Source organism: Salvelinus fontinalis, chromosome 28 (genome assembly GCF_029448725.1).
Source record: "Salvelinus fontinalis isolate EN_2023a chromosome 28, ASM2944872v1, whole genome shotgun sequence".
NCBI lineage: Eukaryota > Metazoa > Chordata > Actinopteri > Salmoniformes > Salmonidae > Salvelinus > Salvelinus fontinalis.
The window spans coordinates 9,011,499-9,036,386 of record NC_074692.1 but is presented as its reverse complement, the minus strand read 5'-3'; the positions used below and the strand labels follow the sequence as shown (position 1 = coordinate 9,036,386).

The following is a 24,888-nucleotide window of genomic DNA, read 5'->3' as shown; positions in this document are numbered from 1 at the left end:
AAATAAATAAAAATATATCTCCTATCCTAACTGACATTGGTAGTAGAAGAGTAACTGTGTGTATGTGTTCAGATTCATCTATGGAGCCAGCACTTGGAGACTTACAAGGTGATGTGATTGAGTCCAGACCGACAGACAAGCTTGATACTTACGTCTCTGAATGGAGAGGCACTTAACACATCCACAATGTGGGGCTGAAGGTGATTAATAATAATACAGTACAGCAGAAATGTCCAGAATTAGCAACACCCTTTTAATGTCATGTGTCACTGATGAACTCTGCCTCAACTCTGCCTATTTCTACAGATGGAAAGGACTGTAGATGCTTTTGCCAAGACTCCTGCCTCTGTTGTTTGATGGGGAGACCATTGAGTAGGTTTTATTTGACCTGTTCAAACTTCAAAATAGTTTATTTTAGTGTCAGCTAAAACCTATCCTAACTGCCATTGATAATAGAACTGTGTTTGTGTGTCAGCTAAAACCTATCCTAACTGCCATTGATAATAGAACTGTGTTCTTGTGTTAGATATTACCTATCCTAACTGCCATTGATAATAGAACTGTGTTTGTGTGTCAGATATTACCTATCCTAACTGCCATTGATAATAGAACTGTGTTTGTGTGTTAGATATTACCTATCCTAACTGCCATTGATAATAGGACTGTGTTTGTGTGTTAGATATTACCTATCCTAACTGCCATTGATAATAGGACTGTGTTCATGTGCCAGATATTACCTATCCTAACTGCCATTGATAATAGAACTGTGACTATGTGTGTATGCGTTCACAGAAACATGTATGGCGCCAGCACGTGCAGACTTGCAAGGTAATGTGATGAAGTCCAGGCAGACAGACGGGCTTGATAGTGATGTCTCTGAATGGAGAGAGACCTGGCACTCAGCATTCAAATTTAAGTAGACAACTTTTACTTGTATTGTTTTTATTATTGAATTGAATGGTGTCAGTCAATATGGGGTGAGAAAAACCCTGTGTATTCTGCACCAGGATCAGGGAACTCCTGTTGTATAAGGGACACCACACATGAAGGTTTGACCACTGTTTGCCAAGGTAGGCCCTTTATCACCAGGCAAAATGTCAATAGAAACAGTATTTGTATCAGCTGGGAATGACTATGGAAGGTGAAAGGTGCACATTGCTTCTATGGTATTATGTAAAGGTTTGTTTATTCTATATGGACCTGTTACTATACCTGAAAGGGTTCAAAACACTTAGTTTAGAATATCTAAATTCAGCAATTGCATTCTCCTCATATTACTCTGCAGGTTACAGACCTATTCAAAGCTTCCTCTGACATCTGCCTATAAATATTGAACTGAACCTGCAGGAGGTTTGTTTGTTGTGATTGAGAGGGGGGAAACAGCTGCGTGCAAGGTTCTGACAGATGGTTGTGTCTTAATAGTGGTAAGTTGCTCTGGATAACAGTATCTGCTAAATGACTAAAATGTCAAATGCAAATGTTTAACATACCGATCTCATTGTATTTTATTATTATTTAATTGTTTTATATTGACGTCACAAATGTATAATTTGTAAATTTCTTTATATTTTTTTAATTTGTGACATTTGACTGTGTAAAACCTTGCAGGACTGCTTATTTCTCTGAGAGAGGACGGATATACAGCATTTAGCGAAAAAACATGATTATTTTCTCTTTGAAATTAAACTATGAAGTGATACATTTCCAACAAATGCAAGTCTGTCATTGAACAACCACATACCATGATTAGATGGGGAAAAAACACACCAATCTCTTTCATAATCTCTTTAAACAATAAAAGCTAATTTACTAACATTTATTAAAATGGATATATAGCGTTTATTCATTTGTTGAATCCACATTGTTATCATTGGGAGAATAACTGCAAAGGGCAGAGTTATTCAGTCCCTTTTCCACCTCCATATCCCAACCCTAGATGGCAGCAGCAAGTTAGTTCTACCAGGAATGTGATAAATTACACGATTACTCAGAGGTGTTGGCAATCAGTGAGAGAGTTGGAGCCTTGGTCTAGCGGTCCTTGCCTGCATTTGTTTGTGTAACTTAGATACTTTTCTTTTGGACTTTTTTCTTTGTATATTATTATTTTGTCACTGAAATTTAAACGTTAATGAACAAACTGATTGGGCTGGCCAACTAGGAGAGTCAAGACCGAGCTAGCCGTGCACCCGCGTACCCTTACTTCTCACGTCAACGCATACATTCAGCAAAGGTTACGTATAATTTAGTCAGGCCTAAAACCCCTAGATGACTGTGTAGCAATAGCATTAGGCTGGCTAGCTTCGACATCAACTAGGATACTGAAATGATGTTTATATTTAAGATTGCGACATTTATTATGTACAGGTACCGTAGTTGCGCAAGGTTCCGATGCAGGGAACTAGGCTACACTGGATTTAGTGTACCAATTACCAAATGTGCACTACATGACCTTCTTGTCAAACATCTAATTACAAAATCATGGGCATTAATATGGAGTTGGTCTCCCTCTGCTGCTATAACAGCCTCCACTCTTCTGGGAAGGCTTTCCACTAGCTATTGGAGCATTGCTGCGGACACTTGCATCCATTTAGCCACAAGAGCATTACTGAAGTCGGGCACTGATGTTGGGCGACTAGCCATGGCTTGCAGTCAGCGTTCCAATTCCAAACCCATTTCATGAAGCTCCCAACAAACAGTTTTTGTGCTGACATTGCTTCCAGAGGCAGTTTGGGACTCTGTAGTGAGTGTTGCAACCTGATGCGCGTAGAGCATCAGAGCACTCTGCGGTCCCGTTTGGGGAGCTTTTGTGGCCTACCACTTCGCAGCTGAACCGTTGTTGCTCATAGATGTTTCCACTTCACAATAACAGCACTTGCAGTTGACCGGGGGAGCTCTAGCAGGGCAGAAATATGACGAACTGACTTGTTTCAAAGGTGGCATCCTATGACGGTGCCACTTTGAAAGTTACTGAGATCTTCAGTAAGGCCATTCTACTGAAAGTCCAGTATAATATTCTCTATTAAATGTGCTTTATTCAGTGCATTCGGAAAGTATTCAGACCCCTTTCCCCTTTTCCACATTTTGTTACGTTACAGCCTTATTCTAAAATGGTTTAAATATAAAACAAATCGGCATCAATCTACATACAACACCCCATAATGACAAAGCTAAAACTGTTTTTTAGAAGAAACAAATCTAATATATATATATTTTTTTAATTAATAATTTATTCAGATCCTCCGCAGAGCTTCAGGACTGTGTCGAGGCACAGATCTGGGGAAGGGTATCCAAAAATGTCTGCAGCCTTGAATGTCCCCGGGAACACAGTGTCCTCCATCATTCTTAAATGGAAGAAGTTTGGAACCACCAAGACTCTTCCTAAAGCTGGCAGCCTGGCCAAACTAAGCAATCGGGGGAGAAGGGCCTTGGTCAAGGAGGTGACCAAGAATCCGATGGTCACTCTGACAGAGCTCCAGAGTTCCTCTGTGGAGATGGGAGAACCTTCCAGAAGGACAACCATCTCTGCAGCACTCCACCAATCAGGCCTTTATGGTAGAGTGGTCAGACGGAAGCCACTCCTCAGTTAAAGGCACATGACAGCCAAAAGGTACCCAAAGGATTCAAGATTCTCTTTTGTCGTAATGCCAATCGTCACATCTGGAGGAAAACGGGCACCATCTCTACGGTGAAGCATGGCGGTGGCAGAATCATGCTGTGGGAATGTTTTTCAGCGGCAGGGACTGGGAAACTAGTCAGGATCGGGGGAAAGATGTATAGAAAGATCCTTGATGAAAACCTGCTCCAGACTGCTCAGGACCTCAGAATAGGGTGACGGTTCACCTTCCAACAGGACAATGACCCTAAGCACACAGCCAAGACAACGCAGAAGTGGTTGTGTACAAGTCCCTGAATGTCCTTGAGTGGCCCAGCCAGGGCCCGGACTTGAACCCGATTGAACATCTCTGGACAGACCTGAAAATAGCTGTGCAGCGATGCTCCCCATCCAACCTGACGAGCTTGAGACGATCTGCTGAGAAGAATGGGATGGTAGCGTCATACCCAAGAAGACTAGAGGCTGTAATCGCTGTTTAAGGTGCTTCAACAAAGTACTGAGTAAAGGGTCTGAATACTTATGTAAATGTAATATTTAGTTTATCTTGATTTTTTATTTATTTTTAATCGGAGCTTTGATCTTATGTCTTGGTTTTTGCTCTGACATGCACTGTCAACTGTGGGACCTTTATATAGACAGGTGTGTGTGCCTTTCCAAATCATGTTCAATCAATTTAATTTACCACAGATGGACTCCAAGTTGTAGAAACATCTCAAGGATGATGAATGTAAACAGGATGCACCTGAGCTCAATTTTGAGTCTCATAGCAAAGGTTCTGAAAGGGTACTTCTGTAAAAAATACAAAAATAATTTGCAAAACATTATAAAAAAACTGGTTTTGCTTTCTCATTACGGTTTATTGTGTGTAGATTGATGAGGAAAACGAACAACAATTGAATCAATTTTAGAATAAGGCTGTAACGTAACAAAATGTGGAAAAAGTCCAGGGGTCTGAATACTTTCAGAATGCACTGTATATGATTCAGTATAGTGGGCTTCGGAATTAATGATGGTAGCATAATAAACTATAGGAAATGTATAAATGCACATCAAGTATTAGCCTAGCCAAGCAGGCTCAAACCTCCAACGACATAGCTATGTTAGCTTGTGCTGGAAGTTCGAGCAGATGGTCTGTTGACAGCACGCTTCTAACGTTAGCTTCTATTCACAAAGGTATCTTCCGTCTGGGGGGGGGGGGGGTTCGTTAACAGCTTCGGCTCTTGGTCCGAAATGTTAATATGCATCGCATGCTGTATGTTTTGGGAAACATTATCTTTCATATCAGCTAGAAAGAATAATAAACTAAAGGTTAAATTACAACACGCCTTATAGGGTTAGGGTACACCGGGTTAAAATAGTGTACAGTAAATGTATATTTAGCGTTTGTGAAATTGGTTTTATGTGATATGCAAGTAAAGGGCTTCATTTTTCTAGAACCATATCGCATTTGAGAATCGATTTACGTTTAGATGGAGTATTTGACTGTTTTGGCAGCCAGAGCCAGTCTCCCTCTAAACATAGCATATACAGTAAGGTCCTTGGAGGTTAAGGAGTAACGGTAGGCTCGCCTACACTCCATAACAGTATATTTTCGAACTATTGCCAAGCTAGAGCCCTATGGAGGATCTCCATCCATCCAAAATACAGCCATGTTTATGTTAACTTTGTACTTATTAAGTACTAATGTTATTGGACCAAAATACACAAACATGTCCTTTTAGCCTGTGGTGCCTGACTGTAAGATCATTTGTTGAACTTGTACTATTTGAACTAACTTGAACTATTAATTATACATGAACTTGTACATATACCAAATTGTATATAATATATATAGGGTATTCTGTTTCATAATTCATGTGTGGATTTATTGAGTGCTTTGTTGTTATACATCTGTAAAACAGCTAGTTCTTCTATGACCAGAGACCATAAAAAACAGCCAGTCTTTTGTACATTGCACATGTGCCTCCCCCTGCTAATTTATTCAAACCTCTTTGTGCTTGAATGTTGTCTGTCCATCAGAATCACAGCAGGATAAGGCTCCATTGTCAGACTCATGTGCTTCACTGCTGCCCAATTACTGATACAGACTTTCTAACCTTTATGGTGTCATTTTGGGAAAGTACATTCAAAAACATCCATGTGATTTGCAGAGATCTGAGTACCCATGTATTATATATTATCTTGAGGTCTCAATTAAACTATCTGTAACCCTTACATGTATGTAAACGTTATTGCTATTCTCTCTGTGTTTGTGTTTTCATTGGTTTGCATTGCATGTCAAGCACATCAGATAAAAGTTGGAATGATGTTCTCAGCCTGGTGACCACATTGTTCCATTTACAGCCTTGTGGGCCTATATCCTAACAATAGTCCTTAATTTGATTTCAGCCTTGATACTGTAAGTAACAATCAGGCTAGGCTGAGAGTGAACAGGATTTAGTGCCAAATGTACCTCTGTGACCTATCTGTACCCGTGAGACATTCTCAGTGTAGTGTAGGATGCACTTTGAGACAATCATGTTCTCCTAGTCCCTCTTCCAATGGAAGTGCATTGATATACATTCTTTATCATCTCAGTTTAATTAGTCCCTTTCAAACCGTAATCAGTACAATACTGTGTTGAACGTTTGTGTCCCTTATATCAATAAATAATACTGATGATGATTCACAAAATATACATCCAGTGGTTTGACACGTAGGCAAACTCAGCTATACAGTTACTACAAAGAGTGGGGAGACTTCCGACAAAAAGAAAGCCTGTGTGGCACAGGTGGCTGCACTCCTCAGCATTTGTTACCATGCAGCTTCTATATCGTGTTGCAGGAGAGGGATGTGAACTCCCATGCACGTGCAGATGCCAGTATCTGTGTGGGTGCTGACGAGGGTATCCTCTTGCCTCACACGCTCTGCAGTATCTCTGGCCACTGTGATGCTTGGGATCAAAAAGGTTAAATAAAAATATATTGGCTCTCATGTCGCTGAGTCTCAGTGGTTGTAGTGGAGACTTGCAACATCATATGTAGGACTTGACACATGCAGATCGATTGCCTTAAGTTAACTATAGTACTGGGAAACTGCTCAAGAGGAATAACCATTTCGTAGGCTACTGTCAATTGAACATTATGGGGTGGTTTCCTGGACAAAGATTAAGCCTCGCCTTGAATTTTTCGGGGGTCCAAGTCTAGGTTTAATCTGTTTCTGGGAAACCAACCCTATGGGTAACATAACAAAAGCTTAAAGCCTGCTTTACACGGTCATAGAGAAGTAGTGTGATTTTAGTAGTCAGACCTGACCCCAATTCTGTCATATCGTGCAGCAGCATGTTAGCCAACTTCATTATCTTTAAAACGCTGCCCCTGCCAAGGCAGCAATGGATCATCTGTTTTCTGGACAGATATAACAAATGATGTGTTTAATATGATTGTTTAATTACCCTGTTGTAACAGTTGATTGATTTTTATTATTCTCTGTGAGTTTCTCCCTCAAATTTCTGTGGCTATCATATCCTCATAGTGTAACCCTGAGCTGTGGATGTCCACGTCGAGCTCCGGCCGACTCTCCAGCTCCACTGTGAGCTCCTGCAGGATTCTCTCCAAATCTTGGTTCTTCTTGTGCATCTGCAGATAGTTGAGCTGAAGCTGGTTCTGGTACTTGATGACTCTGTCCTTCTCCTTGTTCCACGTCTGTCTTTCATGCTCAAAGCTGTTCAACAGCCTCTCCTGAGTCTCTCTCTCTTCCCTGAGCTCCCCTTTCAGTCTCTCCACCTCTCCCTGGAGGGAATCAGTGCTCATGCACCCTTGTCTCCCCCCACTCTGGTCTGACCTCTGCTGGGCCTGGGCCTCCAGTTTGGCCTTCTGCTGCTGCCTCTGTTCTTTTGCCAGGGCCAGATCCTTTTTAATTCCTTTGATGTCTGTCTCTAGTATACCCACCTTTTCTCTTAGAAGATCAGCCTCGTTCTTCTTGCGCTGGAGCTCATTGTGGCATACCTGGGGTGGAATAGATGAATTGTGTCATTATAAAATGCAGTTTGCTGTTGAACATGGAGGCCTAGTAGATAATGACCTAGATTCAGCATTGTCACTCACACTTAAATGCGATTTAGATCTGCTCACCACTAGTGCAGCGTCTGTACTTCACTAAAGAAATCTATTCTGTATGCATATCATACTACCTCTGATTTTCTTTTGACAAAAGAGACCCAGTACCTCAACCTCCACACTGCGAGAGCGTATCTTGTCCTCTTGTTCTTTGTTCTGCTGCCCCAATGCCTCAATTTTGGCCCGAGTCTCCTTCAGCGAGACCTTGAGGCTGACGATGTCATTCAGCTTGTGAGTGACATCAGCCTGGGAGTCCCTGAGATGCTGCTTCAGCAGGGAGATCTCCCCAGTCTTTTGACATACCTAGTAAAGAATGCAAAAAAAAAGATTGCATTGAATTACTGGCTGCTTTTGAGAATTTATTTAAATTACATACTCTCTGGCCTGTGCAAACCCTGTGCAATGCGTTCAGTACCTATAACCAGTTTTTCCTAGTGACCTGACCAGGAAATACTTTGGGACCACTCAGTCACAACTAGGGCCCTGATTTTCATGGTAAGGCCATGTGGTCGGGAAAAATTCATGAGACATGCTGGCCACCCTCACCTCCCACTGGGTCTCCTCTAAGGTGGGCTCGAGCTGGGTTTTCTCCCTCTCAAACGACCTCAGTTTGACCTCTGTCAGGTCCTTTTCCTGGGTCATCCTGGCCAGCTCATCCTGGAGCCTCTGCTTGTCTTGTTGCAGCTGACTGACCTGCAGTTGCAAGGCCTGGTGGTTCCTCACGGCCCTGTGCGAGACCTGCCTGAGCTTGGTGGAGCACCTCTGCTTCAGGCCCTCCATCTCCTCAACACAATACCTCTGCCTCTCCTCAAACGGCTGGCAAGTGTCCACCTCTTTCTCCTCAAAGCTCACCTGCAGCTCCTGCAGCTCTGTCTCACTCTCCAGCAGCCTCTGCTCCAGCAGCTCAATGAGGGACTCGTCCATTGAGATGGGAGAGCGATTACAGCCTCCCATCTCCTCCAACAGAGGAATATGCTGCTGAGTGGACGGTATGGAGACGGCATCTCTGTTAGCCTTCACTGCCCCTCCATTGCTTAGAGCTGCAACCCTAGCACTGGCTCTAATGCCATTCCCATTGGTCCATGTAGAGCGGGGGGGCTGCAGGGGTTGGGTCATGCCATGGGCTGAGCCTCCTGCACACTGAGACAATGGGCCTGTGGAAGCACTGAGGCTCCCATTGGTGCTTTGAGTAGGCAGGCTGGACATTGAATCCTGCCCAGAGTCTGAGAGGGTCACTGAAAAGGTGTCCTGTTTGGGCCCCTGGGAGTCTTTGGTCCTTTCTGGGGGAATAAGCAGGTGGGTGAGATTGTCGCGAGTCTCTGTGGAAGAGGTGCTCCTAGGGATGACTGGCTTGAAGGCTGTGGGCCGGATCAAAGCGTTCTCGGTATTCTAGAGGCAGAGGAAGGAGAGCAAATAGTCAATCAAAGAACCTGTTGGTTTTTGCTTTCAACCTTCCTTTTAGCAATGGAGATGATCATGGAAGCAAATAGTGCTACCAATGAATAATCAATTCTTTAGTGTTGACGAGAACAGATAACCACCCAGAAATTGGAGATTTGTACATGTAAAAGTGCAATGTAAGAATATACAGAATACATGGAACTGTCATGAAACATGAAACATGAGCTAATTCCATATGTCCCATCTGCGCTGTCTGGAAACACCACCAGTTATACCCAACCTCCTCCTCCACCCTGTTGTACTGTCTGAGAAAAGATGGATTGTCCTACTCTGTGATATTAATAATGTGTTGCGCTGTTTAAGTGTGAGCGGTAATCCTGTGGACTCAGCATTCCTGTCCAGTGACTTCATGCCTGGAAAGCACTTTCTCTCTTGGGGCATAAAGGCCTATTCAGAGAGCAGGACTTGGATAAGACAAGATAACATCACTGATGACATCTTACAAAAGATCAAGGCATTGCAATCTGCAATATTTACTGATTTTAATTAATAAAATATAGCCTATCCATTCATTCTTAAGGAATATAACTTATAATGCCTCATGAGAGCTCCCGAGTGGCGCAGTGGTTTGGCTGGGTAGGCTGTCATTGTAAATAAGAATGTGTTCTTAACTGACTTGCCTAGTTAAATAAACATTTCTAAAAATGAGCTTAGTCCAACCCAATCATTAAGTTGTTACTGTTTATTTTACACCATTGTTTGTTTTTGCTGTCATTTTAGTTTTTCTAAAGTAACAATATATAGCTTAAAATATGTTTAAAATTCTAATTTAAATCTCTTGGACTGTCAGTCCTTGCATCTAGCTCTGTCTATGACTTTGAGTGTGGTTACACGCATTTGCAGTTAGGCTGAAACCCAAACTCGTCATTGTGACTTAAGTCATCAACCTTGGCGATGGTTAAAAAGACTGGATAACACAAAGCTTGGTGTTTCAACAGAGGTAATGGTTTTGTTTGCTATCTATTGTGCTTGTCTGATCTTGAAGTTATATTTGAAATTGCCTCCCTGGCTATCAATTGTACAACACAGAAATATTGACACAGGCAAGTATGTTGAGCAAGTCAGAGACTCACCTTCTCCAGTTTCCCAGACATAGGCAGCAATTTAGGTGGCACTCTACTGTCTGGTTCCGTATCAGTAAAATGTCCCTGTCCTAAATGGTCCTCTGTTGGGATGCCTCTCTGGTGAGTCGTCCGCGGCTTGTGGCTCACTTTTATGTAAAAGAAGTCCTCACTCCTGCCTGCCTGAGAGATGGCTTTAGATGTGTTGTTGGAGGACCCCTGTGCAAAGCTATACTTCAGTAGGCCATCCAGGCTCCGGCCTGTCTTCCGGGGATGGCCTGCTTTCTTTAATTTGTACTCCGTGGCCTGACAGTGCTTGCTGTGAAGACTGTGACCTGAGATGAGGCTGCTGACGCTTCCCATGGTCTCTGAGCATAAGGGAAAGCAGAATGGATGTCCTGACAACTTTAACGTATTTTGTTGAAGAGGTACTTGTAGTGCGGGAAAAACTCATGACCCCAGGGAGATATTGTCAACGTTTCCATCTGAAGGGAAGAAATTGAGATTCAACTTGAGATTTTTTGTTATACTTTTCTCACTATTACTTTCGCAACAAACCACACTGTAGACATACCCTCTCTTCATCATCCCCGGCCTGGGAGATACAAGGTCCCAGATGTTGCTAGCCATGATCTCAAACCCTCTAGGGAACAGACTTAATGCCTTTCAGTTGTCACTAGTTACTAAGTAGCAGAGGTCTCCAAAGTGAATGCGATTGCCCATGGGCTCCCCAACCACCTGGTGTCCTTTCTTTAAGCATAATGTCGACAGGAACAAAAGCATGGCGCAACGGGCCAACTATAATAGTCACATTAAGTAGTACGTATCTGACAGCTAATCCGTTGCAAATCATTCTTAACACGGCGTGGCTGGCGTGGAAGACATGCATAGCTGTCACTGTTTGTGGTTCTTTGTTAGAGTTGTTAGAGACAGTATGTTTTTAATGAATAAGGAGTGTTCGTATTCCACTGTTTGTCTCTCAGGAGGAGATGAAAAAACGGACAAAACATGCAGCAAGTAAGAGCTCTTCTGCTCACCTTAGCTATTATTGCATTTTCTATGAAAATATATGTGGACAGGGACTAGAATCACAATGGAGGAAACAGAATACAGCCTCTTGGTCACTGTCCTATACAGCATGTCAGAAAAAAACTGATATTTAGCTTCGTTCAGGAGGAGGATATTTTTTACATGTTTATATTGTTTGACATTGGCATGATACCTCACAATGTTCCTTTAAATAATAGCTAATTACTGTTTTGATTTGTACCTTTTCAAGCACAGAACAAATGCCAGATGCCATATGTAAACAATCTTTGACATCATCCCCCACCTCCCGCCTATCTGTCTGTCTGACAGTCAGACATTCTGTCTGACATTCTTTCACAATCCCTCTCAAATTCTAGAATTCACCACCACAAATTCATCACACGATTAGAAAATATTCACATTGACTTACTGCCATGGCAAAGCATCCATCTAGCAGACTAACGCGCAGCAATCCCTTCAGTCCTGGAAATACCACGTAGCCGTGTGTGTGTGTGTACGTGTGTGCGTCCCTGAATGAACCATTCATGCAGTGAACACACCACCACTATCACCAGAGGGTACTATTCTGAGGGGGTGGGTCTTTCTTTGCTTTATTTAGAGGCGGCCTGGCTTTGCATAACTGACATGTAAATTCAGCTCGATGGGAGATGGGACCTTGGAAGCCCCCCAGGGAATGGGGTGTACGACGTGTGCTCCTTTTACATTGGCACACGCCGCTCAAGTGATTAACTCCTTTTCCTCACAATGGATTCTTTAAACCCCCCCCCCCAGTACACCCCCAAACTCCCTCCGCCCCCTTTTCTCCATAAACTGACTGTGTAATAACCCCCCCCCCTTCCCTGTTCCTCCCACACTGCCCCACATCCACTCTGAACAAACACCTCTCTGGCTGAAGAGAAATAACCCGTCTTTCTCTTTATCTGATGAAGTGTGCCAGTCTTTGTGGGGACTTTTGGCTGGTATTTGATTTATTCCTACTGAACAGCAAACACCATATTTGAGTGTTAAATAAATGGCTACACTTTAGAATAAGGGGCAAATTGTGCAGTAAGAGTGATTTACTGCTGAGGGCTTTGAGTTGCTCTTAGTGCTGCTGTACCAGTTTCAGACCACTTTCTCAGCCTCTCTGGGAATATACTGTAAAAGTAAACCCTTGTTTTAGGCAAGCAGCCTAAATTGATTACATCTTTTAACACAAACCTTAATTGATCAACTTTTTTGGTTGATCAAGGGAATATTTTGTGCAATGTTCACAGATGGAACATTATTATTATGATTTTAAGAACATTAATTTCAAGGGCTTTCTAAATAAATCCATTTGTTGAGATTCAACTCCTGATAAACAACAGGAGACAACTGCATTAGCAGTAGGGAGATATTTCCCCCAAAATCTGTAGATTATTGCTTTAATTTTTGTCTATCATAGATATTCAAGATAATGTACATGAACTGTCTTTACTAAACCCTATCAGAGGCTCTTCTTGTATTTAGGAAGATTTTGTAATTTCATCAAGATTACATAATTTAAATATATTATACAAATCCATCTGACCCTCAGGCCTCCTAGGATCACAATAATGTAAGGCCTTCCGTCACTGGAGAACAATTGGGGGTATTTGGAGCTACATTGAGAATGGGGTTTGGGGTACTGATCTCTTTGCGTGAGTGTGTGCATAGTGAGGGGGAGGGTTTGCTACACGTGCCCCCACCAAGCCACAGCTGACCTGCCTGACACAAAAGCCTGCCACACAGCGGACCAGCTGACACTGAGACACAGTGACACGCGTAGCCAATCCATTACCTCATAGGCGAGAGCAGGGACATACAGGGCAGGATTTATACCTGTCCCACAATGAACGAGCCGCTCTGCTCTGCTGTACCTCTTTAGCAAGGCGTCCTGTTTCTTGCCTCCCCCCTAGGCTGGAAACCTCTGCTAAAGAGGTACAGTAGAGCAATTCGCGATTGGTTATACCGATCTAAAACGACTCTTAAATCCGTGATGCTAGACACAAGTGGTAAAATGCCAGAGGAAGTTGCGACTCTGGTGCACATGGAAATATCTTTGATTAGTCTCTATGACATTCAGAAGCTGAGCTAGGACCTAGTCAAGGAGTCTACGAAATTGGAAGTAATCTTCTACAATGTGTGACTCTGTCACTAATCCATTTTTTGGTATTTTTATATTTTTATTTAATCTTTATTTAACTAGGCAAGTCAGTTAAGAACAAATTCTTATGTACAATGACGGCCTACCAAAAGGCAAAAGGCCTCCTGCGGGGATGGGGGTCTGGGATAAAATAGAACATTTAAAAAAGTAATATAAACATAGGACAACGCACACATCACAATAAGAGAGACAACACAACACTACATAAAGAGAGACCTAAGATAACAACATAGCAAGGCAGCAACACATAACAACACAGCATGGTATCAACACAACATGGGAGCAGCACATAACATAGTACCAACATTATTGGGCACAGTCAACAATTGATTAAATCACTTTCTGTAAAATAGAATGTGTGCTGTATAATTAAATTGATGGTTGACATAAATGATCATAATAAAACATATTTGGTAGGAGAATAACATTTTTGTTAATCGGGTCTAGACTTTATGTTCCTTATCCATTATTATTATCATTAAATAGCCTACCTGAAAGATGTAATGAGTATTGTTAAACTTCGTAGAATTGCAGAAAATGAGCTTCAAAACAAACATTTTCTTAGGTCCCTTAATTTTCTTAGGGGGGGGAGGTGGTAGGGTGGGGGGTCATGCAATTTTGTGTCACACAGCCCAATGTTATTTTCGTTAGAAATATGGTTAGGCCCCTCGTGGTGCGTAAACTGCGAATAGATGGACTGAGGAGACATAATTATAAAGCATTTTTAGCCTTACGTCCTCGCAGTCATGACACAGCCATATTCCAAGCTCACATATACAGTTGAAGTCGGAAGTTTACATACACTTAGGTTGGAGTCATTAAAACTCGTTTTTCAACCACTCCACAAATTTCTTGTTAACAAACTATTGTTTTGGCAAGTCGGTTAAGACATCTACTTTGTGCATGACACAAGTCATTTTTCCAACAATTGTTTACAAACAGATTATTTCACTTATAATTCACTGTATCACAATTCCAGTCGGTCAGAAGTTTACATACACTAAGTTGACTGTGCCTTTAAACAGCTTGGAAAATTCCAGAAAATCATGTCATGGCTTTTGAAGCTTCTGATAGGCTAATTGACATCATTTGAATCAATTTGAGGTGTACCTGTGGATCTATTTCAAGGCCTACCTTCAAACTCAGTGCCTCTTTGCTTGACATCATGGGAAAATCAAAATAAATCAGCCAAGACCTCAGAAACAAAATTGTAGACCTCCGCAAGTCTGGTTCATCCTTGGGAGCAATTTCAAAACACCTGAAGGTACCACGTTCATCTGTACAAACAATAGTACGCAAGTATAAACACCATGGGATCACGCAGCCATCATACCGCTCAGGAAGGAGACATGTTCTGTCTCTTAGAGATGAACCTACTTTGGTGCGAAAAGTGCAAATCAATCCCAGAACAACAGCAAAGGACCCTGTGAAGATGCTGGAGGAAACAGGTACAAAGTATCTATATCCACAGTAAAATGAGTCCTATATGGACATAACCTGAAAGGCCGCTCAGCAAGAAAGAAGCCACTGCTCCAAAACCGCCATAAGAAAGCCAGACTACGGTTTGCAACTGCACATGGGGACAAAGATTGTACTTTTTGGAGAAATGTCCTCTTGTCTGATGAAACAAAAATAGAACTGTTTGGCCGTAATGACCATCAATATGTTTGGAGAAAAAAAGGGGGCGTTTGCAAGCCGAAGAACACCATCCCAACTGTTAAACACGGGGTGGCAGCATCATGGTCTGGGGGTGCTTTGCTGCAGGAGGGACTGGTGCACTTCACAAAATAGATGGCATCATGGGGACGGAAAAATATGTGGATATATTGAAGCAACATCTCAAGACATCAGTCAGGAAGTTAAAGCTTGGTCGCAAATGGGTCTTCCAAATGGACAATGACCCCAAGCATACTTCCAAAGTTGTGGCAAAATGGCTTAAGGACAACACAGTCAAGGTATTGGAGTGGCCATCACAAAGCCCTGACCTCAATCCTATAGAGAATTTATGGGCAGAACTGAAAAAGCGTGTGTGATCAAGGAGGCCTACAAACCTGAATCAGTTACACCAGCTCTGTCAGGAGGAATGGCCCAAAATTCACCCAACTTATTGTGGGAAGCTTGTGGAAGGCTACCCAAAACGTTTGACTCAAGTTAAACAATTTAAAGGCACTGCTACCAAGTACTAATTGAGTGTATGTAAACTTCTGACCCACTGGGAATGTGATGAAAGAACTAAAAGCTGAAATAAATCATTCTTTCTACTATTATTCTGACACTTCACATTCTTAAAATAAAGTGGTGATCCTAACTGACCTAAAACAGGGATTTTTTACTAGGATTAAATGTCAGGAATTGTGAAAAGCTGAGTTTAAATGTATTTGGCTAAGGTGTATGTAAACTTCCGACTTCAACGGTGGATTGTGTGTGTGTGTATGTGTGTGAATGTGAATGTGAGACACCAAAAAGGACAACAAAAACCTTTCCAGTGTTTGATGAGGTGAATAATTGAAAAGGAAGGCCCTGTCTCTATCTTTGTATGCTGTCAAGGATTCTCCTCACATCGCTTGACATTGTTCCTTGTTCATTGTGTGGCAATGTTGAAAGTATGAGTTATCTTCGTAAAACTAAATGACACTCTGCTGGGAATGATGTGGGAGACAGAGACAAGCATCGATCTGTCACTTTCCCTCTTATTCTCCTGCTATCCATCCATCCAGGCTGTGCATGCCCTAGTGTGATTTCTCCTCAGAGCATACAATGGAAGCTAATTGGATAATCCACTTAGTACATTGGTGAGGAGGCTGTGAGTGAATGACCCCTCAGCTCTGAATAGGGAATCGCATACACTCATTCCAACTGCCACTGAGGGAAGAGAGAGAGTTTTTGTGTGTCTGTGTGCGAGTGAGTGATATCAATGAAAATGTCAACATTATGTTTGAAGTGAGTATGGGTATTTTGTAGGCTACCCTGAGTGCCCTTCAATCAATCCTTTTGAGTGGTGGAGGAAAGGGCCTTGTGTGGATGGGGGGCAAAGTTAAATGAGTGGTTTTGGTGAAGGGAGCATGTGCTAGTCATTAATTAAACACTATTGCTTTTCATTAAGGTAAGAACAGCCAGGTCCGTTTTAATGGAGGCCTATCTCTGAAATTAGAATGCTTACCTGAAGCGATTCAACCCTTTCAAATTAGACATTAGGCCGACAAACAATCAACCGTTACTCTACAAAGGTGATGCTCATTCTATGAATTGCATTTCTGGGGTGCCCGGTGTTAACATTCTGAAAGGCATTTGCATAAGCCTAGCAGCTGGGCTCCGTACAAGGAGAAACGTCTCTTAAACTGCATCCAAATGGTACCCTTAATTTATGACCAGGCCAAAAAAAGTATGTTTGTAAGTGACGAGGCTTTATGCCTAATGTATTATTACATATCCTTATTGAGCCACATTATCCACATTCTACATCGATTATTGCTCTCTGATGTCTGTACACTTAACGTTCCTGAGTATTGAAGTGGCTGGAATCTATCCAAAAACTGTTTTAGAGAGTTGTGTGCAGTGTACATTAGATGCTACAGATCAGTAGCCTCTCCGTAATCATAAAATATTTACTTCTTAGGCTTTTATCTCTGAGTCAGACTAAAAATGAAAGGCCACAGTGAAAAGTAAGGCAGCAAATAGCAGTATTTGTCTACCTTTAACGAAAAGTGAAACTGTAGAGACCCATACTACTTGTAGATAAGTAGTAACTTTCAAAGTAAGTTCAGTAGGTAAAAGTATCTCTAGGCCTAACCTCTTCAATAATGTAGGACCACAGATAGAAAGCTTGTGAACCCCCCCCAAAAAATCAGAAGCCCCCAAAAAGTGACAAGAGTGTCTTCTGAGCTACATTAGAGGGGAAGTGAATGTAGCTCCAAACTTTCCAGCCTGGCCTCAAAGATACAGTATATGAAACATACTTACTATATTAATTTCTGTCTCATGTCTAGTTACTTGAAACAGAAACGAAAGTATGGAGGTTGGTTGGGGCGGATGTGTGGGTGTATACGGCGACCGTCTAGTAATCCAAATGTTGCGCGTTTGAGTCGCGTCGGGGACAACTGTAGCACTTTAGTTCATCCTCCCCCTAACCCTTATTCTAACCTTAACCCAATTCACCTAACCTGCTACAAAAACTCTCCTAACCTTTGTTGTTTTGTTCTCCTAACCACAAATGTTAATTCTCCCTGTAATTCTTCTTTGTTGTTATGATGCAACATGCAAATAAGTCTACCAAGATGTATGATAAGTTACATCATCCAATTTTTATGCTATTATACGACCAGGTAAGACGTATGATATGATATTATACATCCTCTATGTCGTATGATATTGTACGACCGCTATTTAATTCATAATGTAACGTAACGTAATATATCATACAAAATGGAGGGAACATACCAAATCCTATGAATTTCCATGAGACCAGGTTGAACTTGCAAATCACCATTGTCTAATTAACTGTTTGAATAATCAGTTTAGGTGAAGAAATTAAATCTGTAAGTGATAAAAGATATAAACCACAAGTAGGGCCTGGAGTTTTTCTTGGTCAGATGTTGTGGTCAGAAAAACAAACACCTGACACTAGACATAAGGTATGAGGTATGAATTTGAGAGTGGTTACATTTCTTCAATCCTACCCCTTAAGTTTATGTGGTGAGGCTGCTGTTGGGCTAAAATACAAATTCCAGATTGTGACTCTAAGACTCATTCCGAAGCTTAGAACTAGTGTGCAAGGTTGACATTAGCCATTGATTGTGCAGCCGACATTTGAGGAATTCATGCACAGTTGAAGTCAGATGTTTACATACACCTTAAAATAGCCAAATACATTTAAACTCAGTTTTTCCCAATTCCTGACATATAATCAGAGTAAAAATCCCATGTCTTAGGTCAGTTAGGATCACCACTTTATTTTTATAATGTGAAATGTCAGAATAATAGTAGAGAGAATGATTTATTTCAGCTTTTATTTATTTCATCACATTCCCAGTGGGTCAGAAGTTTACATATACTCAATTAGTATTTGGTAGCATTGCCTTTAAATTGTTTAACTTGGGTCAAACGTTTTGGGTAGCCTCCCACAAGCTTCCCACAATAAGTTGGGTGAATTTTGGTCCATTCCTCCTGACAGAGCTGGTGTAACTGAGTCAGGTTTGTAGGCCTCCTTGCTCTCACATGCTTTTCAGTTCTGCCCACACATTTTCTATAGGTTTGAGGTCAGAGCTTTGTGATGGCCACTCCAATACCTTGACTTTATTGTCCTTAAGACATTTTGCCATAACTTTGTAAGTATGCTTGGGGTCATTGTCCATTTGGAAGACCCATTTGCGACCAAGCTTTAACTTCCTGACTGATGTATTGAGATTTTGCTTCAATATATCCAAATAATTTTCCTTCCCACATGATGCCATCTATTTTCAGAAGTGCACCAGTCCCTCCTGCAGCAAAGCATCCCCACAACATTATGCTGACACCCCCGTGCATCACGGTTGGGATGGTGCTTTTTGGCTTGCAAGCCTCCCCCTTTTTCATCCAAACATATTGATGGTCATTATGGCCAAACAGTTATATTTTTGTTTAATCAGACCAGAGGGCATTTCTCCAAAACGTACAATCTTTGTCCCCATGTGCAGTTGCAAACCATAGTCTGGCTTTTTTATGGCGGTTTTGGAGCAGTGGCTTCTTCCTTGCTGAGCGGCCTTTCTGGTTATGTCAATATAGGACTCGTTTTACTGTGGATATAGATACTTTTGTACCGGTTTCCTCCAGCATCTTCACAAGGTTCTTTGCTGTTGTTCTGGGATTGATTTGCACTTTTCGCACCAAAGTACGTTCATCTCTAGGAGACAGAACGCGTCTCCTTCCTGAGCGGTATGATGACTGCGTGATCCCATGGTGTTTATACTTGCGTACTATTGTTTGTACAGATGAATGTGGTACCTTCAGGCATTTGGAAATTGCTCCCAAGGATGAACAAGACTTGTGGAGGTCTACAATTTGTTTCTGAGGTCTTGGCTGATTTCTTTTGATTTTCCCATGATGTCAAGCAAAGAGGCACTGAGTTTGAAGGTAGGCCTTGAAATACATACACATATAAACCTCCAATTGACTCAAATTATGTCAATTAGCGTATCAGAAGCTTCTAAAGCCATGACATACTTTTCTGGAATTCTCCAAGCTGTTTAAAGGCACAGTCAACTTAGTATATGTATGTATACTTCTGACCCACTGGAATTGTGATACAGTGAATTGTAAGTGAAATAATCTGTCTGTAAACAATTGTTGGAAAAATGACTTGTGTCATGCACAAAGTAGATGTCCTAACCGACTTACCAAAACTATAGTTTGTTAACAAGACATTTGTGGAGTGGTTGAAAAACAAGTTTTAATGACTCCAACCTAAGTGTATGTAAACTTCCGACTTCAACTGTATTACCTCAATTACCCCGACTAACCGGTACCCCCTGTACAACACCTCGCTATTGTTATATTACTGCTGCTCTTTAATTATTTGTATTTTATTATGTTTTATTTTGCTTATCTCTTTTTTACTTAACACTTATTTTTCTTAAAACTGTATTGCTGTAAAATAACATTTGATTTGATTTGAGGAGTTTCTCCCATTCTTCTCAGCAGATCCTCGATCTTTGTCAGGTTGGATGGGGAGTGTCACTGCACAGCAATTTTCAGTTCTCTACAGAGATGTTGATCAGGTTCAAGTCCGGGTTCTGGCTAGGCCACTCAAGGACATTTAGAGGCTTGTCCTAAAGCCACTCCTGCGTTGTCTTGGCTGTGTGCATACGGTCATTGTCCTGTTGGAAGGTGAACCTTCTCCCCAGTCTGAGGTCCTGATTGCTCTGGAGCAGGTTTTCATCAAGGATCTCTATGTACTTTGCTCTGTTCATATTTCCCTTGATCCTGATTAGTCTCCCAGTCCTTGCCTCTGAAAAACATCCCCACAGTATGATGCTGCCACCACCATGCTTCACCGTCGGGATGGTGCCAGGTTTCCTCCAGACGTGATGCTTGGCATTCAGGACAAAGAGTCCTTTAGATGCCTTTTAAACAGGCTGTCATTTGTCTTTTACTGAGGAGTGGCTTCCGTCTGACCACTTTACCATAAAGTCCTGTTTGGTGGAGTGCTGCTGAGATGATTGTCCTTCTAGTTCTCCCATCTCCACAGAGGAACTCTGGAGCACTGTCAGAGTTACCATTGGGTTCTTGGTCACCTCCCTGACCAAGGCCCTTCTCCCCCGATTACTCAGTTTGGCTGGGCCGCCAGCTTAATTTATGGCTGGGATCCCATTAACGGGATCGATATGACAACAGCCAGTGAAAGTGCAGGGCGCCAAATTCAACAGAAAATTCAACAGAAATCTCATAATTAAAATTCCTCAGACATACAAGTATTTTACACTTGTTGTTAATCCCACCACAGTGTCCGATTTCAAAAAGGCTTTACGACGAAAGCACACCATCTGATTATGTTAGGTCAGTACCTAGTCACAGAAAAACACAGCCATTTTTTCAGCCAAAGAGGAGTCACAAAAAGCATCAATAGAGATAATATTAATCACTAACCTTTGATGATCTTCATCAGATGACACTCATAGGACTTCACGTTACACAATACGTGTATGTTTTGTTCGATAAAGTTCATATTTATATAAAAAAATCTTAGTTTACATTGGCGCGTTATGTTCAGTAATGTTTTGCCTCCAAAACATCCAGTAATTTTGCAGAGAGCCACATCAATTTACAGAAATACTCATAATAAACATTGATTAAAGATATAAGTATTATACATGGAACTTTATATAAACCTCTCCTTAATGCAACCGCTCTGTCAGATTTTAAAAAAACTTTACGGAAAAAGCACACCATGCTATAATCTGAGTACAGCGCTCAGAGCCCAAACAAGCCATAAAGATATCCGCCATGTTGTGGAGTCAACAGATGTCAGAATAGCATTATAAATATTCAATTACCTTTGATGATATTCATCAGAATGCACTCATAGGAATCCCAGTTCCACAATAAATGTTTGATTTGTTCCATAAAGTCCATCATTTATGTCCAAATACCTCCTTTTTGTTCGCGCGTTCAGTACACAATCCAAACTCACGACGCGGGCAAGTCCATTCCGAAAGTTCAGACGAAAAGTCCTATTACAGTTCGTAGAAACATGTCAAACGAAGTATAGAATCAATCTTTAGGATGTTTTTAACATAAATCTTCAATAATGTTCCAACCGGAGAATTCCTTTGTCTGTAGAAATGCGATGGAACGCAGGTCTAACTCTCACGTGAACAATGGTGGTCAGCTCATGGCACTTTGCCAGACCCATGACTCAAAGAGCCCTCATTCCCCCCTCCTTCCCAGTAGAAGCATCAAACAAGGTTCTATAGATTGTTGACATCTAGTGGAAGCCTTAGGAAGTGCAATATGACCAATATCCCACTGTATATTCGATAGGCGATGAGATGAAAAACTACAAACCTCAGATTTCCCACTTCCTGGTAGGATTTTTTCTCAGGTTTTTGCCTGCCATATGAGTTCTGTTATACTCACAGACATAATTCAAACAGTTTAAGAAACTCCAGAGTGTTTTCTATCCAAATCTACTAATTATATGCATATATTAGCAACTGGGCCTGAGTAGCAGGCAGTTTACTCTGGGCACCTTATTCATCCAAGCTACTCAATACTGCCCCCAGCCATAAGAAGTTTTAAGGAAGAGTCTTGGTGGTACCAAATTTCTTCAATTTAAGAATGATGGAGGTCACTGTGTTCTTGGGGACCTTCAATCTGGTAACCTGCCCCAGATCTGTGCCTCGACACAATCCTGTCTCGGAGCTCTACGGACAATTCATTCGACCTCATGGCTTGGTTTTTGCTTTGACATGCACTGTCAACTGTGGGACCTTATATAGAGAGTAGTGTGCCTTTCCAAATCATGTCCAATCAATTGAATTTACCACAGGTGGACTCCAATCAAGTTGTAGACACATCTCAAAGATGATCAATGGAAACAGGATGCATCTGAGCTCGGTTTCGAGTCTCATAGCAAAGGGTCTGAATACTTTGGTAACATTTCTAAAAACCTGTTTTTGCTTTTTAGATTGATTTTTATTCGATTTGATCCATTTTAGAATAAGGCTGTAACATGACAAAATGTGGAAAAAGTCAAAGTGGTTTGAATACTTTCCCGAATGTACCGTACATCAGATTTGGGGGTGGGGAAGCAAATATGTGTACTCATTCGTTGCAATAGCATCCCTACATTAGCATCGCTGAACCAAGCCTCATATACAGATGCTGTATTTGGGTATCTGGGCCAGTTATTTTGAGAGCCTCTTTAGCAGGTCATGGCAGTTTTAATGGTTAGTCTGAAGAGATTGCAGATTGGATATTTAAAAAAATACAGTTCCATTCTGTTCTCCAAAGCCTGTCATCTCCAGTTTTTCTACACCCACGCGTTTCTGTATTCCTTTTGATTTCCCTGCATAAAGCTGCACTACAATGCATGTCTATGCAGGTGCACAGTTTATCCAATCTCTCATCTTGTCACCAGATCTGTCTGCAGGTAACAACACATAATGTACACAATGGTCACAATGTTTTTGTGGTTATAGCAGTGCACACAAATGTCCTTGTTTGATGTACACTGGGGAGGTCTGTTGTCTGTTAGAGACTAATTACAAGCTGTTGAAAAGCTGTAGTCTGAAACAGTATATTGCTACATATTATATTGCACTTGACAGTGTTTAGAGACAGCAGCGGAATGCTACCACCTCAGTTAGGACCGACGCGCATGTACTCCAGTTGTTCTTTAGAAACAAGCTAAACCCCTCCACAAAATTACAAACTTTTTCTACTCTTTATTTGTTAAAATAAAGGTTCTTCTTCAATCATAGACGGCAAAACATTTGCTCTAACTACAGTAAAACCTTGCCGAGTCAGAACACATTCACATGCTCAGCTTCTTTCTGTTGCCTTTCCATTACTTCCTAGCATGTTGACCCTGGGCTAGTCATCGATATGAACCACTTGTACCCCGTCACATCCAGTTTAGCAGCCATAACATTTGAGCCTGAGGTGACCTACCTCCATTACTGAGTGCTGAACTGCTTTCCCGGGTCTGCCTCTTCCATGTGGAGGATGGCTTGCGCTGCTGAGTGGGACACACAGGGGCAATGTCTCTTTTTATGTTTGCGTTTATTTTTCTTTGTCCTCTAAGCCCGTTTTTGTCTCTCCATACTGTGTGTTCACGTCATCCCATCTCCCAGGAATTGAGCGCTGTCACCCTCCCACAGAAATACATAGCTACTCTTTTGCTATCTTCCTCTTTCTACCTCTCTTTTCTCCTTGTTCTTTCCCTCTTTAGCTCCCTCCCACTGTCCCTTTCTCTACCACTCACTCACCCCTTTTCTTGCCCACTCCTATCTCTTCCTCTCACTCTCCCATCATCCTATCTATTGAGCGGTATTTCTCCACTCTGCTTTCTGTACCCCTCCCTCTTCCTCTTTCAGCGCTCCCTCTATCTGCTCTCTCTTTCTCTCTCTCTCGCTCACTCTCTCTCCCCCTCCTTGGCACTCAGCCTAAATATTCTGTTATCCATCATAACTCACTCCACTGCTTGTGTATACCCACATTCCATCAGCCCACTGTTCTTATTGGATGCCTCCACACTCTTCTAAAGCTATTCCTAGGTGTGCATGTGTGTCTGTTTCACTGTGCACAATGCTGGTTTTGTAATTCAACCCACTGTGTCATAAACATTTATAATCTATGTTGATTTACTCCACGTTAATAATACAGAGGAGCAGGCAAATCAATTATAAAACAGTAACAACTTAGTATTTAACAGCTTACACAATGTCTCTCCTGTATTTATTTGACAGTTTGTGAATACTCTAAAGAATTGTGTGCTGAAAACAGGTTGGTTTTAAATTAAAGTTTAACTCTGACAGTGCTCTGGGGCTGATGATATGACTCATCCTCTGTTTCTCCCTGGTCTGAGCGCTCAGTGTTTAGCTCCTGAGGATTAAACCTGCTTCGCTGGTTCCTCCAGCCCTGCTCAATAATTCACACAGGGATATATTTTGGTTCATAACAGTTATGTAACAGATGCATTAATGATCAGCTGGATGCAGTTTAGAACTCCCGCTGTGGTGTTGGTGGAAGACACATTCCAAACCTCTCATAGTAGCTCTACTTAGATGCATTAAAAATGACCTTTTTGTTAAAATGGATGTTCCTTCTTTACTATTTTCCCCTAACACTACCCCCCCCCCCCCCCCCCCCCCCTCCCCTAATTGGAGTAGGCTAATGGACAATAATTCTTAGGATTACACTTCAAGTTTATACTGTACATTCTACATACATTTCACGGACAGT

The 24,888-nt window shown here is 41.7% G+C and overlaps 1 protein-coding gene across 3 annotated transcripts; it reads right to left on the bottom strand.

Moving 5' to 3' along the window:
* Nucleotides 1-925: 925 nt before the first annotated feature.
* Nucleotides 926-23,996, bottom strand: LOC129826067 (leucine zipper putative tumor suppressor 1-like). Of its 3 annotated transcripts, none has more exons than XM_055886368.1 (5): nt 23,596-23,996; nt 10,245-10,717; nt 8,257-9,099; nt 7,819-8,013; nt 926-7,599 (listed from the first exon to the last, which is right to left on the bottom strand). In XM_055886368.1, exons 2-5 carry the CDS (start codon nt 10,593-10,595, stop codon nt 7,096-7,098), a joined length of 1,893 nt encoding a protein of 630 aa, XP_055742343.1. In that variant the 5' UTR covers nt 10,596-10,717; nt 23,596-23,996; the 3' UTR covers nt 926-7,095. The 3 variants fall into 3 exon arrangements, with proteins under 3 accessions (XP_055742343.1, XP_055742344.1, XP_055742345.1); XM_055886369.1 differs by lacking the exon at nt 23,596-23,996 and adding an exon at nt 11,692-12,014; XM_055886370.1 differs by lacking the exon at nt 10,245-10,717 and having other exon boundaries at nt 23,596-23,995.
* Nucleotides 23,997-24,888: the final 892 nt, after the last annotated feature.

What these genes read in the sequence shown, in the direction of transcription:
- LOC129826067 (XM_055886368.1), bottom strand. Translation starts at nt 10,595, where the DNA reads ATGGGAAGCGTCAGCAGCCTCATCTCAGGTCACAGTCTTCACAGCAAG. An exon ending in TAGAGGAGACCCAGTGGGAG is followed by an intron (nt 8,014 to 8,256) that starts GTGAGGGTGGCC and finishes ATTCTTTACTAG; the next exon opens with GTATGTCAAAAGACTGGGGA. An exon ending in CTCGCAGTGTGGAGGTTGAG is followed by an intron (nt 7,600 to 7,818) that starts GTACTGGGTCTC and finishes ATTCCACCCCAG; the next exon opens with GTATGCCACAATGAGCTCCA.